A 14,452-nucleotide genomic window follows, 5' to 3' on the forward strand; every position below is an offset into this window, starting at 1 on the left:
AGATGTATGGAAAAGACTGCGATGGATAAAATGGTAATTGCTGGGGCATATTTACTTAGACTTATTTTCATATACTGGTCTAAGTACATTTTGCACCCCGCTACAACTAAGCCAGAAAACGGCTGTGCAGAGTATAAGCCCAACGCACACGGGTGTATTTGCAATGTGGGATCCGGAGCGAGCGTTCACCTGCCCATAGGACATCCTTTGCAAAACGATTTTCCATGCCGAAGAGCAGAAATCAACTGCGATTTTCCGCTCCCAGGGGGGAAAAAAAAAATTGCAGCATGCCCTATTCTAGTGCGAACCTAGCACAAGCTTGAACGGACAGCTTCCATTGCAGTCAATGGAAGCCATCCATCCTGCGGTGAGTCGCCACAGATCTACGTCCTTGCTGGCGCGATGGCCCTGCACTGCACGTGTGTGGCAGCTGGCACATCCGTAGCGCAGAGAGAAAACACCAGACAGGTAAGCCGGGGGTCACCGCTGGGGCATAGGGTCCGATTCCTCTGCAAGATCTTCCAGTCAGAATCCGACCCGGTCGTCTGCATTCGGCCTAAGATATATGCCCCATTATATCAGTAAGTGGGATAAGTATTTTAAATCTTCAATTTGCTTCTGCTACAGATAATAAAATGTAATTTTGGCAACTCCATATTCTCACAGTCTGTTAGTTCTTATTAATAAAGAACAGTGGGCATATGTTTATATATTGCAGACAGTATACATATACACATAGAAGGGGGTTCTTTACTGTAAGAGCAGTGAGATTATGGAATGCTCTGCCTGAGGACTCAATACAAAAAAAAAAAAGTTCAAGAGGGGCCTGGATGTCTTTTTCTAATATTACAGGTTATAGTCTCTAGACTACTGGCAATGGGTTGCTGAAATTTTCTTCCAATTGACATATTTGGAATTGGATTAAATTTCTTCCCTGGTGAGGAAAAGTAGGTTTTTCCTAATGAAGTTTTTTGCCTTTTTCTGGATCAACATTGCACAATATTGACTTAACTGGATGGACACATCTTTCTTTGTTACAATACAGGCTTTAATGTCCAACTTACAAATAGTACAGGCCCTTTACTAAGTAATTGTATCACATTATACTCTAAAGCTCGAAAAGATCTGTAGCCAATTTGAATCCTAACTGGACTGTTTAGTGCAGTGCACCTCTTTGGATACAATTCCTATAGAACTGAACAAGAAGTCATATCTCACCAGAGCACAGACTTAAGTTCATGAAAGAGAAATTGTATAAAAGTATAGAATATCTATTAGTTTACTAGATATCATATAACCATATTATCTTGTTAAAAGACCTACCTTCCCAAAACTGATGGAAGTCAAATATTTCTATTGGGACTTCTCTGATCAGCATCTTGGCTGGGGTTTCTAGACTTTCTGACAAGCTCCAGAAAACTCTTGACTTGCCCATTCTTGTAGCATAAACCTTGTAATTGTCAGTATTGACTTCAATGAAAAGACCTTGTCCAACACAACTGAGAATGTTATCGGTGTACTGGATCTGTAGATGATTTACAAGCACATCTGTTGAAGGGAATTGCACTGTGTCCGTATGCTCCACCTGGGCATTGTCAATATCACTTGTGATAAGAAAATTTTTGGACACATTTTTTTTGAGGACCTCCCTTCCTCGGTAATATATCGTAACTTCCCAAGACGTGACAGGTGGCATTCTCCCTGTTGGTAAACAATATCAAGATATAAGCAAATTTGAATATCACAGTTAGGGCTTAATCACTTCATGGCGGGCGTCTCCCTGCAGCGCCGGAAGAACGAACATGTGACCGGCTTCATTGCCGGTCATGTGTTCTTTCTTCGGCGCTACAGGGAGTCGTCCGTCCTGAAGTGCGGCTGTATTCTTCCTGCAGTAAGAGCTCAGTCACACGGGCTTATTTTGTCCGGTACATCCTATTGTTTTCGTTGGTACCATTTTTGAATACAAACGACTTTTTAATCGTTTATTAAATTTTTTCTTGATAGGGTGACCAAAAAAGTGCATTTCTGGTGTTCTTTACTTTTTTTTTTTATTTTCGATCGACATTCACCGTGCGGAGTAAATAAGGCATTACTTTCATAGATTGGACTTTTACGGACGCAGCGATACCAAATACATATTTTTGCCTTATTATTTAGATTTTTATTGCAAATATGGCAAAAGGTTTTTTTTTAATAATTAGTAAAACATTATTGTTTTTATTTTTACACTTTCTTTTAGTCCCCAGTGGGGACTACAACATGCGATGCTTTGATTGCTCCAGCAGTATGGTGTAAAGCAATAGCATTACATCATACTACATTCTGACAGGCAGTCTATCAAGCCACCCCACAGGGATGTCTTGATAGGCATACTGCCAAGACAGCCATGGGGCCTTTCAGAAGGCCCCCGGCTGCCATAACACCTGCACGGCTCCCCCGATCTCACCGCGGGGGAGCCATACGGGACCCCCGAACATTGGTCAGGAGATTTAAAGGGTTAATAGCAGTGATTGGCCGATTAATAAACAGCTGACGCCCATGCTGTATGGAGGGGAATAGCAGCGCTATGGGGCTGTCAATAAGGGGTTAATAAATCAAAATGATTAAACAGATGATAATTACATGAATAAATATTCACCATCTTCAAGTCAGTATTGTGCCCTATGCACATGGCAGGGCTGTGTACGCTGAACCTGTATGGAGTAGTACTAGAACAGTGCTGTACATCCTGCCTGTGATGCTGTACAGACTCTATTGGGCAGGCTATGTACAGAGCTGTCATCCCCTCCAGCACACAAACACAAGGCCAGCAGGCTGAATCTGACCCGCCACCTCATTTTATGTGGCCCGCTAGCCATGCAGCATCCCTGCAGTGGTCTCCGTTATTAATGGGATTACCATGGGAGTCACTATTACTAATGGGACCACTATTACTACTGAGGCCACTATAAAAGGTCTCCATTACTACTGGGGCACTACAAAAGGTCACCATCAGGGCTTTTACCCACTAGTGTTTTCTTTTCTTGCACTGCGAGAGCGAATGAAAAAAAAACTCACCTCACAGCAAAAAAATTTGCTATGATATCGCAAAATGCTGTCAATGGGACCGGCAGGAGCAACGCTAGCCCCAATGAAAGCATAGGGAGTATATTGCGGACTTCTGCCACAGCTATGACAGTTGTGGCAGGGGTTTCCTTCATCCTCGTGGGGACCGCGGGGATGAAGAAATCCTCAGCCACAGCTGTGACAGCTGTGGCAGAAGTCCAGTATGCTATCCCATTGCTTGCGATTTTTGTGCGATGCGATTTTAACATTAGAAAGTCCCTTTGACATTTGGGAAAAAAACGCAGCGAAATCACAGCAAGAAAACCCCCACTAGTGGGTAAAAGCCCAAAGGCTTATATTTAAAGTCTGTCCTCAAAAATCATGCTGCGGGGGTTGCCTACAACCCACTGCTTTCAATGGGGCGGCAGCAGCACTGCCGACCCAATTGAAAGCAATGGGATAGCATCCTGGACTTCTGCCACAGCTGTGACAGCTATAGCAGAGGATTCCTTCATCCCCACGGTCATGAAGGAAACCCCTGCCAGAGCTGTCACATCTGTCATAGCTGTGGCACAAGTCCATAATATACACCCTAAGTTTTCAATGTGGCTAGCACTGCTGCTGCTGGCCCCATTGAAAGCACTGAGCGATATCGCAGATATCGTCTCTGTGATAGAAAGCTGGAGTAAAAAAATTGTAAATGAGTATAAAACCATCGAAAATCATTAGTTTCCTAATCATCGCTGCTGCTTGGCTGGGAAAAATATCGCTAGTGAGTAAAAGCCCTTACTACTGGGGTCGCTATAAAAGGTCTCCAGTACTACTGGGGCCACTATAAAAGGTCTCCAGTACTACTGGGGCTGCTACGAAGGGCTGCTGATAAGTCTTTGGCTTTACCCAGAAAGAAACGAGATAGGAAGATGAAACTTTACATTTATTCCACATACTCTCCACTGATGTCAACACACTTCTCACATCGGTATTCCAAGTTCTGTAAGCCTTGGAAAAAGAAGGATTTCGGTTGTGCCTCAAACTAGACATCCATAGCAGCCATGGCATCAGAAATGGTGTGACATTTGGTACCCTTGAGGTGTTTCTTAAGGTTTGGAAACAGATGATAGCTGGAGGGAGCTAGATCTGGTGAATAAGGTGGGTGGTCAACCAGCTGGAAGCCTAGCTCCACCAGTTTTGCCGTGGTCGCTCGTGCAGTGTGAGCGGAGGCGTTGTCTTGCAGGAACAAGATTCCTTTGGACAGCTTGCCGCTCCTTTTGGCATTTAGAGCTGCCTTCAATTGGTCCAAAAGTTCAATGCAATACCTTGCATTGATGGTGGAACCATTTTGAAGGTAGTCCACTAGCAGCACACCCTCCTTATCCCAGAACACAGACGCCATCACCTTAGTGGCTGATTTTTGCACCCTGAACTTCTTTGGCGAGGGGAACCACTGTGCCTCCACTCTTGACTGCTTCTTGGTTTCAGGGTCATACAAATAAATCCAGGTCTCATCCATAGTGACCAGTCGATCCAGGAAGTTCTTATCAGTCCGGAAACGCTGACAAATGGACTGGGAAGTTTCCACTCGCATGCTTTTCTGATCTGTTGTCAAACATTTGGGGACCCACTGTGCAGATAGTTTCTTCATGTTCAAATGTTCATGGATAATGACACAAACACGTTCACGAGAAATCCCCATGATGTCTGCTATTCCTTTACCTGAAATTGGCCGATTCTCCAGTATGAGGTTGTGCACAGCATCGACGATCTCCGAAACAACAACCTCTCTCGGTCGTCCAGGACGTTCCTCATTATTGGCGCTGAAGTGGTCCATTTTAAATTTGGCAACCCAATTCTTAACTGTAGAATATGAAGGGCATTGATCCCCCAATGTCTGCGACATATCACCATGAATATCCTTCACAGACTTTCCTTGCAGAAACAAGAATTTTACCACTCCTCTGCTTTCATTTACTGTGAATATTGCGTTAGACTCCGCCATTTTGTTTTCCCGCGTGCCTAGATCACTGTTGCCATAAGCTACAAACATAAAATTGTGAAAACCTATATTAGACACATAAGGCTTTCATGTGATGTAACATTCGTTACCATAGAAACAAAAAAAGAACACAAAGCCAAAGACTTATCAGACCCCTCTCGTATAAAGGTTTCTATTACTACTGGGGCCGCTGTGGGGGTCTCCATTACTACTGGGAGGACACTATTTCTACTGTGGTCACAGTAAATGTCAATTCTGAAATGCAATAAAGGTGTTGTGGAAATGAATCCTTCTACTTACTTTGTTGATTCAGTAAGGTAGCCTGGGTTTCTGTTGCAGAAGCTTGTCCAGATCCATTAACAAGTGGTAGATCGTGAGCCACTGGTGATGATCTTACATACTCTTCATTGGTGGGATCATGGGAATAATTTGGAGAAGAGTTGATACCTTGGTCTATTCTTGTTGCATCCTGTAGACATCCATTGTTAGCAGTCTTGTACGATATGTCATGTGCACCTATTAAAGTTGAAAATATTCAAACACAAATAGGTGGTTAGAAAGAATATGCTACCTTACAGACCTCATTAAATTGTAGGGTCTATTAGATGCTATAAGAACTATAAGTTACCCTACTAGATGCTCTCCTTAAGGATAGATGATACCCTTCCTGACCAACATCATAGGCCTCTCATCCAGCCAGGCCTGCAACCTACTACACACTGATGAGGGGCAAGGAAATGAAGCTTGAAACACCATCTTGTGCGTTTCATGTGTATTCTTCTTCGATGCATCGCATATACAACAGTGTTGCTAGGGCTGCAATACCCTTGAGTATCAGCTAAATTAAGTGATTACTCCAACACCATGGACCATGATCTGCAGTCTGACATGCCAAACATAATTTCACTTTTAATTAACAAGATTAAAAAAAAATGAAGTTTGGTTACCACACTGATTCAATGGTGTATTCTGTGTTTCTTGCACAAATGACTGTGTAGGTCCATTAAGTAGGGGTGGATCCTGTCTTACAGAAGATGGATTGATAACTTGATCCACACCGGAGGCATCTTGCTGGAAGCCATTCTGAATAACATTAGAGACTATGCTCTGTGCACCTGTAAATAAACATGTAACATACAATGAACATATGTGATTGGGCTATTTTTAATACACCATAAGTAGATATAATAGTAAAGACAACACAGGCACCACTTCGGGTGTAAGGAAGAAAACATACTTAAATACTAGACCCCTATCCATTTTTCGATCAAAAAAACTAAACAAAAAAGACAACCTTATATTTGTGCCGGATCAAACAAGTAGGCCAATAATTGGAAGATGTAGGAAGGGGAAGTAATGATTGATGGGCTGTAAAAAGAAGCAAAGTGAGCGATTGAAAGTTTGAGAGAAATGGCACTGGGAGGTCCCCAAGTAGCTGCAATGAGAATGCCTGAGCTGAAGTCAGAGACCTATAGATCAGGAGGGATAATGCCCAGTGATGGGAGTGTTGTCATCAAGTGCAAGCTGGTGAGCTAATAGAGAGTGAGTCTTGCTGTTAGGGAGCCATTGTTGGGTTAGTCCGGGGAAGAAGAGTGACCAGTGGATGGAGAGAGTTTGAGACTGGCTGCCCCAGAGGTCTAGTATAAAGTCTAGTAGGTCCAGTCCTGTAGTGCGAATAGACTGGCGAAGTAGAGAGGGACAGTGTTAACCCCACTAGGCTTTTACAAGAGATCCAAATGGCAGAGAAAATCCCTCCTCCTGTGTAAAGTCTAACTCAACAATTGCAAGTTGAAATGATTTAGTGTGACGTTACTACTGCTATTTCAGCATGTATTGGTGTTGTACAAGTTAGGCCAAAAGAGATGACACCCTACTCATATTCGGACTTGGACTCAAACTCTGTTAGCCATCCTGTAGCTTGGTACCGTTCTCCCATTGCCACAAGTATTGTGTGAAGGGCATATTGCACACTCACTGCTATGGGTAGTAGATCAGTCCAAGAAAGGTATGATAGTGGTATTAGTGTCCACAAGGACCTATGGAGATGTAGGGCAGATCCATATGAAACGACTGATGCAACCCCATAAGAAATGCTTAAGCAGGACAGGAAAAACCAAGCAAACACAGCAGAATTGTAGAAAAGGGCAAAAGTCACTAGTAATGTGAGTGCAACCCATTTGTGATGGGCCAATTGGAGTACTTCATGATCCCTAACCACAGTTAAGGACTGCTCAGAGAGTCCCTGTAACCACCAAGCGTGCTGTGCCTGCAAGTGTGTCCTGTAATCAGCAAGTGTATAATGCCAGTGTTGTGTAGAGAATAAAAGTTATTTGTTACAGTGAAAAAGGTTTTGTGTCATTCCACAAGAAGAGACCCCTTGCAGGTTTATGTGGTAGAGATCCCCTGTTTATTTGCTAGATTATTTGTTTTAAGACCTTCTAGAAATGATTGCAAATGACAATTTTTATTTACTTCACATATATAATTTATACAATTGCCAATTCGACCAAGAGGATATGGAATTCATAGTGCTTGGTAATTAAATGCCCTCTTTGGCTCATTTTTAAATAGGCATCCACTGTATTGCATTTCCTACTGGCAAATCATACATATTAAAGTCTAAGGTTATGTTCACATGATGGATTTTTGCCACGGATTTGATGTGGAAGCTGCATGCATGCCACTTCAAATCCACAGAAATTCGGCATCATCTAATTGTCAGATTGCTTTTAGTTGGAATCCGCATCATAGTCTATGCTACAACTGTGTGTGTGGATAAAAAAAAAAAAATGTAGAGACAGGTCACTTCTTGACTAGTAATCCATGTTGGGATTTGCTCACTAAAACTAGCTAAATCAGCACGTAGGTCTTCAAGAAGTCGGTTGTGGAAATCCTTGGCAGAAATCCATTGCTTTGCTGCAGACTGAGGATGAATCTATGTTAAAAAATCCAATGAAGATTGTGCCATGTGAACATAGCCAAAGACTTGTTACTTTTCATCCACTAGATCTTAACCTTACGGTCATAAGCCTGTAGATACATTCGGTATCAGTTGTGTTGTCCACGTCAAGGGCATTTGACTTGGGTCTATTATCTGGTTTCCCTGGATGTCCACATTCAATTGCATCTACGTCCTCCCACTATATATCAGTACCCGGTGGCTCCCCGCGTATCTCCTGATTAGTATACCCTGATCAGTAGAATACTATCCTGTTCTCTCTACAGTATTAATTAGGAATAGTATCACAATATGCAATTGTGTTTTATTGGCATTACTCACTTTCTTGTTTGTACCCGTTATGTTGAACGACTTGAAGTTCATGCAATCCTGGAACCAAACCATTAAGAACTGTCGGTGGGTGTTGGAGCTGCGGGAGCGCAGGCATCTGTTGGAAAACGTTTTGCGGGTATCCATTCTGGTAAATGTTGCATGCTTGATATTGTATAGCTGTAAGAGAAAATTTGGTCTTGGTGTAAGTTACAGCCTTGCATGTTCGCCTCATAATTGGGTCCAGAGGTGTAACCTGAAGCTCCTGGGCCCTAATGCAAAACCTGTAAGATGGCCCCCAACTATAATACTTTATTCATAGTACTGGGCTCCATATATGGAGAAGAGAGGCTTTGTGGGCCCCCTAAGGCTCGTGGGCCCGGGTGCAACAGCATCCCCTATAGTTACGCCAGTGATTGGGTCTGGTTTCTGGGATGTATGGAAAGTTTCTAGTAACTGTTGTCCTATTTGTAGTAGTTATTAAAGTAAATACTCACATGGGTTATGAAATCCTGGAACATGAATGGATGGCTCCTCGTGAAGGGCTTGCTGATGGGCATTAGCAACACATGAGTTTACGGCTTGTGAATGTTCCCATTGCTCATGTGTGGACGGTCTGAAAACCTGATCCACATGTGGGTCACCTTGTGGATACTCATCCTGCGAGAGTTTTAGTACTTGTTCTATACCTGTACAAATGTACATAGATTCATCAAAACTAGTGGATAAATCACGTATCACAAGGTTCATGCATTTCTGTATTTTTTCAGGCAAATTGCCACCAAAACTCCTCACTTTGAATATACGGTTTTCTCCAAAATTGCTACATAATTAAGCAGGTAAAGGAAACCATCAGCTTATTTTTTACTAATTAAAACGACTTACTAAAATATATATTTTTTTTATTTCAGAAAATGGCTCATTGACGTCTATGGAGAGTGCATGAGAAGGGCGTACTCTCTGACCTGTCGAAAGTCATCTTTCTGACAAATAGAGTCCCTTTTAAGGATAGGTAATATATTCATAACACATATATGTGTATATATGCTCATTCTCCAGCTATTGTTAATAATGAAATCATGGTAAAGATCTGTCTATGACAAAATAATGGGATAACTCCACTACCCCAAGCCAAAAGGTGAACTTAGCAAAACAGGAAGTCCCCACCTATTTTGTGCACTCTAGTGATCAGTGTGAGATTTTTCTTTTGTAAGGCTAGCAACATCAAAAATGAAAAAAAAAAATTTGATTTTTTTTGAAGGTTCATTCTATTTTGCAGAGTCATGACAAAAATTTTTAATCCAAATGACAAACATAATATACATGAGATCTTCAACTTACTGTTTTCTGTTGAATCCAGTAGAAAATTTCTCATTAGCTCTTCAATAATTTCCTAAAATATAGGACAGTAAACATATTTGAGAATCTGTATAAGAAGAGTACCCTACAACCATAATGTGTAAATACAGGGTGCTCCACTCGCTGGAGGCCAGCAAAAAATTGGCCAAAACTTTAGGACTAATGAACATATTTTAATGAAATTTGCTCAAAACATCCCCTATTTAATGAGAATCAGGAACCCCTCATAACGTGTTCTTTGAGCACTTCTTAACCTGACTGCCATCGTCCACATGGTGATGACCGGCAAGGGAGACGGAACAGCTAGCCTGGATGGCTACCTTGGCAGTCTCACTCGGAATGCCCCTCTGAAGCAAAATGGGGCTGTCAGTTGGGTAGTCAATAAGAACCAATGCTGCCCTTGTCTCCATATACTGTGTAAGGGAGTGTATTCATTGTGCACATCAATTAAAGAACAGGATCCTTCATGTCATGTCAAAGTGAATTTCAATTTCTTCATAAAGTGAGAAAGCCACCAACAAAGTTATGCTGTTTTCAGAAGTTGGTAAAGAAACTGGAAACGGCAGGAACGTTGCATGGTGGAGGCAAACGAAAAATGTAGCAAGAAATGGTGCAGAATGTTCAAGACAGATTATTGGCTTCTTCAAGAAAGTCTTTATGCAAATTGGCTCAGTGGAGGGGGACATCCAAGAGCACATGCCAAAGAGCTGCGAAGAGAACTCGTCTTCCAACTTCTACAGCGCATGAGTTGGAAGGTCCCGATAAAAACATTCGCCTTGTGTACTGCCGTTTGTTTGAAGCAGTCATTGATGATACGAATATTCTCGATGTCACATGGTTCACAGATGGAGGCACAGTTATGAAAACTCTCAAAATAAACAGATGTGGGCAGCTGAAAATTCTCACGAAATTCAGGAGACCTCACGTCGTTCTCAAAAAATTGGCTTTACGGTAATGCATAACTGGCCTCCTCTTTCTTGACATCTGTAAATCAGTTGGACAGTGAGGAAATTGGCACTGACTACTTTCAACAGGACACCTCCAACGCAACCATGCCTGAGATCTGAGGACTTTTTGGGGATTGAATAATTTCTAGACGACTTTGGCCACCGCAGTCACCTGATTTGACCCCACCATGCTTTCTTGTAGCTGTTCCTGAAAGGGAAGGTCTTCTGGAATGAGCCATGAACTCCCCTTGGATTGAAAAGGAACATTGTGCACAAAATTGCTGTTGTGACGTTGGACATGCTTACCAGAAAGTTCAGCAAAATGAAGCGTCTAGTTCAGGTGTGCTTGACCGCAAACAGAGTACATTTCCAGCATGTGTTATGAGGGGTTTCTGATTCTTAATGAGTAAGGTATGTTTTGACCAATTCTCACTAAAATGTGTTGATTAGTCCTGGAGTTTTAACCAATTTTTCATGGGCCTCCAGCAAGTGGGACAATTCAGCCTGTTACCCCAATGTTGATCCAGAAGAAGGCAAAAAACCCCCAATGAGGTAGAAGCCAATTTTCGCAACGTCAATCTGGCAATCAGAATAATATCTGGATAAAGATGTTCTTTCTGCCTTACAGAAACAACTTTACACAATATGGTAACGTACCGACTCCTCAGGCCTGGTAAATGGGGCAGGCAGTACACAATCAGGACTTATATGTAGAACATAGTCATCATCGTTTAACTCGCTGAGAAGACTTTGCTCTGCCAAATAAAAGAAAGACAAAAACAAACATTCGTTTAGACATTCAGTTACACTTTTCATCTGGTAGTAAATCATAAAGCCAGTACTGAGCCATGACCAGAGTTTTTCAACACTTTATCTGTAAACTTGTAGCAACTACAAACTACAACTTTCAGTACACCCTGTCAGCTGTAGGGCGCCCCGCTGAACTCCCTCCCCTTTTCTGCCCCTTGCTGGCTGCCTGCAATGGGAGGGGGTGGGATAGGAGGGGAGCTGCTTCTAAACTCCCTCCCACCTCCCTTTTCCGGCAGCTCCCATAGAGTCTATGGGACCGGCCGGCGTAAAAACAGCCGCCCGGAATGTGCACCATATGCGCTATCTTTTCGGGCCATCTAGTAGCACACTTGACCTTCTTTGGCCTTCAGAACCACAACGGTTCTTAATGGCATCCCTCAAAAGTTCTCAGAGAACCCATGGTGTGTCAGCAAAACATTCTTCACACCATTACTCCACCTTTACCAGCCCGAACCGTGTCACAGGAAGGGCTCATCGATTTATGCTGCTCGCACCAAATGCTAATACCACCATTAACATGGTGCAACAGAAATCTGGATTCATTTGACCAGGTGATGTTTTCATTGCCCAGTGATTCAATTATTGCGCTCTCCTGGCCACTGGAGTTCTGCCTTTCAGTTTCTCTTAGACAGCAATGACACTTGAACTGGTCATCTGCCTTTATTGCCCATCCATGCTTAGGAATGACAAGTTGTGCCACGTAAGGTCCAATATCCACGGGCGGATTTGAATTATGGATGATCCGCAGTTCAAGCTGCCCTTAGGGAAACATGGGCGTCCACAACTAAATTAAAGCTTGCAAATTTGATTTGCGGACCTTTGGGTGCAGAAATCAGATTGCAGCATGCTCCATTTTAGTGCGGATTCCGTGCGGATGGAGTCCATTGAAGTCAATGGAAGCTGTCCAATCCGCAGCCCGTCCACAATTGACATTATGGTTGGGCCACAGATTTGGCGAGAAAGCAGGAGTTTAAAAAACAAAACTGTACTATGTATGTGCGCCTGCGCGATGGCAGGTACTTCCGCACACAGCCACAGTACAAAAAGACAGGCACAGGTACGCACGGTCGCCAGCCATGGGCAGGGTCGGATTCTGCTGTGGGCTCCTGCATGGGGAATCCGACCCACCCGTGGACATGAGCCCTTAGTAGGAGGACCAGGATTATATTCGGTTGCAATTTGCTTGACTGTACATCACTTTTTGTCATAACGATTCTATATATCCTCCTCTGAACACTTTCATCAATGAGTTGTTTTTGATTTCAGTAAGATCCCCTCTCAGTGGACATTTTTCCTTGATTACACGATTCTCAATATACCCAACAAAGTTGCACAAGAAAATGGCACAAAGTTGGCCGTTTTTGGCATACTGGCAGTGGCTACTCTAGCACTGATGACGAGGTCTCATTAGAAGTCACTCAGATCACTTATGTTGATTCACACTTTACATGATCCATGGAAAACTATATGCTGCACTCGAGGTCATGGGTCCAATTTCAAGTAGGGTAAGTGCCAATCATGAAAGGGTCTAAAACAGTGGTTCATTCAGAGTATATTACATATAACAAAATTCGGTTTAAAGCGATTTTTTGAGAGTTGGTGAAAATTTGTTGAGGGCTTAAAATTAAAAAACTAAGCCATACTCACCCGTTAGATGTCCACCCTGGGGGAGTGCAGCTGCCCCGGTGCCCGACGCTCCAGTGCGTGAGGTTGCTACAGTGGTAACACTCTGTTTATGGTACATGTGACTGCTCAGCCAAATCACTGGCCCCAGCGGTAATAGCTGCAGGAACGGTACACGACTGCTGAGGCTAGTGATTGGATGAGTGATCACGTGCATAACGAACGGCACATGACCACCGTAGGAACTCTGGACCACAGGGAAAATATCTGACCGATGCAGTCCGTGGAAAAGTTTTTGCCGAATCTTCAAAAACCGCTTAAAGTTAATCCTTTTGTTAATGCTAGTGCAATAAACCTCCTACCTTCCAGATTGCTGGGGCTTTCATTGCAGGTGGCAGCATTTGGATTTGATGCAGGCAGATCAGGATGAACGCCATTGAATTTATAGATCTTATGAGGATCCCGTTGGTCACCGGAGTGATCTTCATATTCAGAGAACATTTTAATATTTTGGTAAGGCACCTGATTTAGGGCACAACGGAAGTTGGTTTTCCAAACAGAGATGTCCTCACAGTTTGGATTATACTTTCCACTGCAGATAGCCCAAGCCTGGAAAAAAAATAATAATTACAAAATAATTCATGGGATTAGAAAAATGGGATTGATGTCAGTAGACAATGAATGAAGGACATCCATCTCTGCTGATAATTGCCATCATCCCATTGCCCTCGCATCTTGGCAAATGCTTTTGTTTGCCTTCGGAAAGTTAATAAACAATGTACTTTGGAACTCTGTTTAACCCCTTCCCATCCACTTCAAGCAAATGCACGGCAGCTAGCAGGGTGCCAGATTGCAGAGCTGCGGTGTATTTGCAGTCTTCCTGATTGCCGGCTTCAAGAAAGTTCCAACTATGGTTGCAACTATCAGCCTCTGGTCCTGATGCCAACATCGAGACCCGATTGGTTCAGGTCTTGATAACGGCAGCAAAAGTTTTTTGTTTTATTTTGACGGCACCTTAAAATCCTAAAGAGGTTTCTTGAAAATTCAGTGAAATATAGATGTGCGTATAATTAAGAGTCACCGACACTGAGCGGTACCAGCACCTAGCTGAATCATGTCTTGATACGGCACCTGGATCAGAAGCTGTTAGTTGCTGTTTAACATTATGCTGCAGAAACGCCACGATCGGCAGATCCTAGCAGCACAGGGGTAACATTGGGATCTGAAACATTCAGGTACCGAAGAGAGGATTTTCCACAGTCACTGGATATCACATAGAGCCCCCCTGAGCATAGCGCTTATTTTGACCATGGTGTCAAGAATGTTGAAGTGCTGCTTCCTCATTCTACTGGTTGCTAGAGAATCCCATAGAGTCCGTAGTGATGTCACATGGATTCCCTCTGCACA

At 42.9% G+C, this 14,452-nt stretch overlaps 1 protein-coding gene across 2 annotated transcripts in view; it reads right to left on the reverse strand.

Moving 5' to 3' along the window:
• LOC136582166 (interferon regulatory factor 3-like) overlaps positions 1-14,452 on the reverse strand; it is a 43,092-nt gene that overhangs the window by 18,862 nt on the left and 9,778 nt on the right. The window contains exons 4-12 of one of the 2 annotated variants that reach the window (XM_066583001.1): positions 13,408-13,654; positions 11,270-11,367; positions 9,648-9,699; positions 8,804-8,995; positions 8,319-8,486; positions 5,986-6,153; positions 5,339-5,554; positions 4,759-5,079; positions 1,324-1,701 (exon numbers count right to left, since the gene is read on the reverse strand). In XM_066583001.1, the coding sequence (XP_066439098.1) occupies positions 1,324-1,701; positions 4,759-5,079; positions 5,339-5,554; positions 5,986-6,153; positions 8,319-8,486; positions 8,804-8,995; positions 9,648-9,699; positions 11,270-11,367; positions 13,408-13,654 (1,840 nt within the window). The remainder of the gene's footprint in view (positions 1-1,323; positions 1,702-4,758; positions 5,080-5,338; positions 5,555-5,985; positions 6,154-8,318; positions 8,487-8,803; positions 8,996-9,647; positions 9,700-11,269; positions 11,368-13,407; positions 13,655-14,452) is intronic. The other variant, XM_066583002.1, reaches the window with a different exon arrangement.

This window comes from Eleutherodactylus coqui, chromosome 11, assembly GCF_035609145.1.
Source record: "Eleutherodactylus coqui strain aEleCoq1 chromosome 11, aEleCoq1.hap1, whole genome shotgun sequence".
Taxonomy (NCBI): Eukaryota; Metazoa; Chordata; class Amphibia; order Anura; family Eleutherodactylidae; genus Eleutherodactylus; species Eleutherodactylus coqui.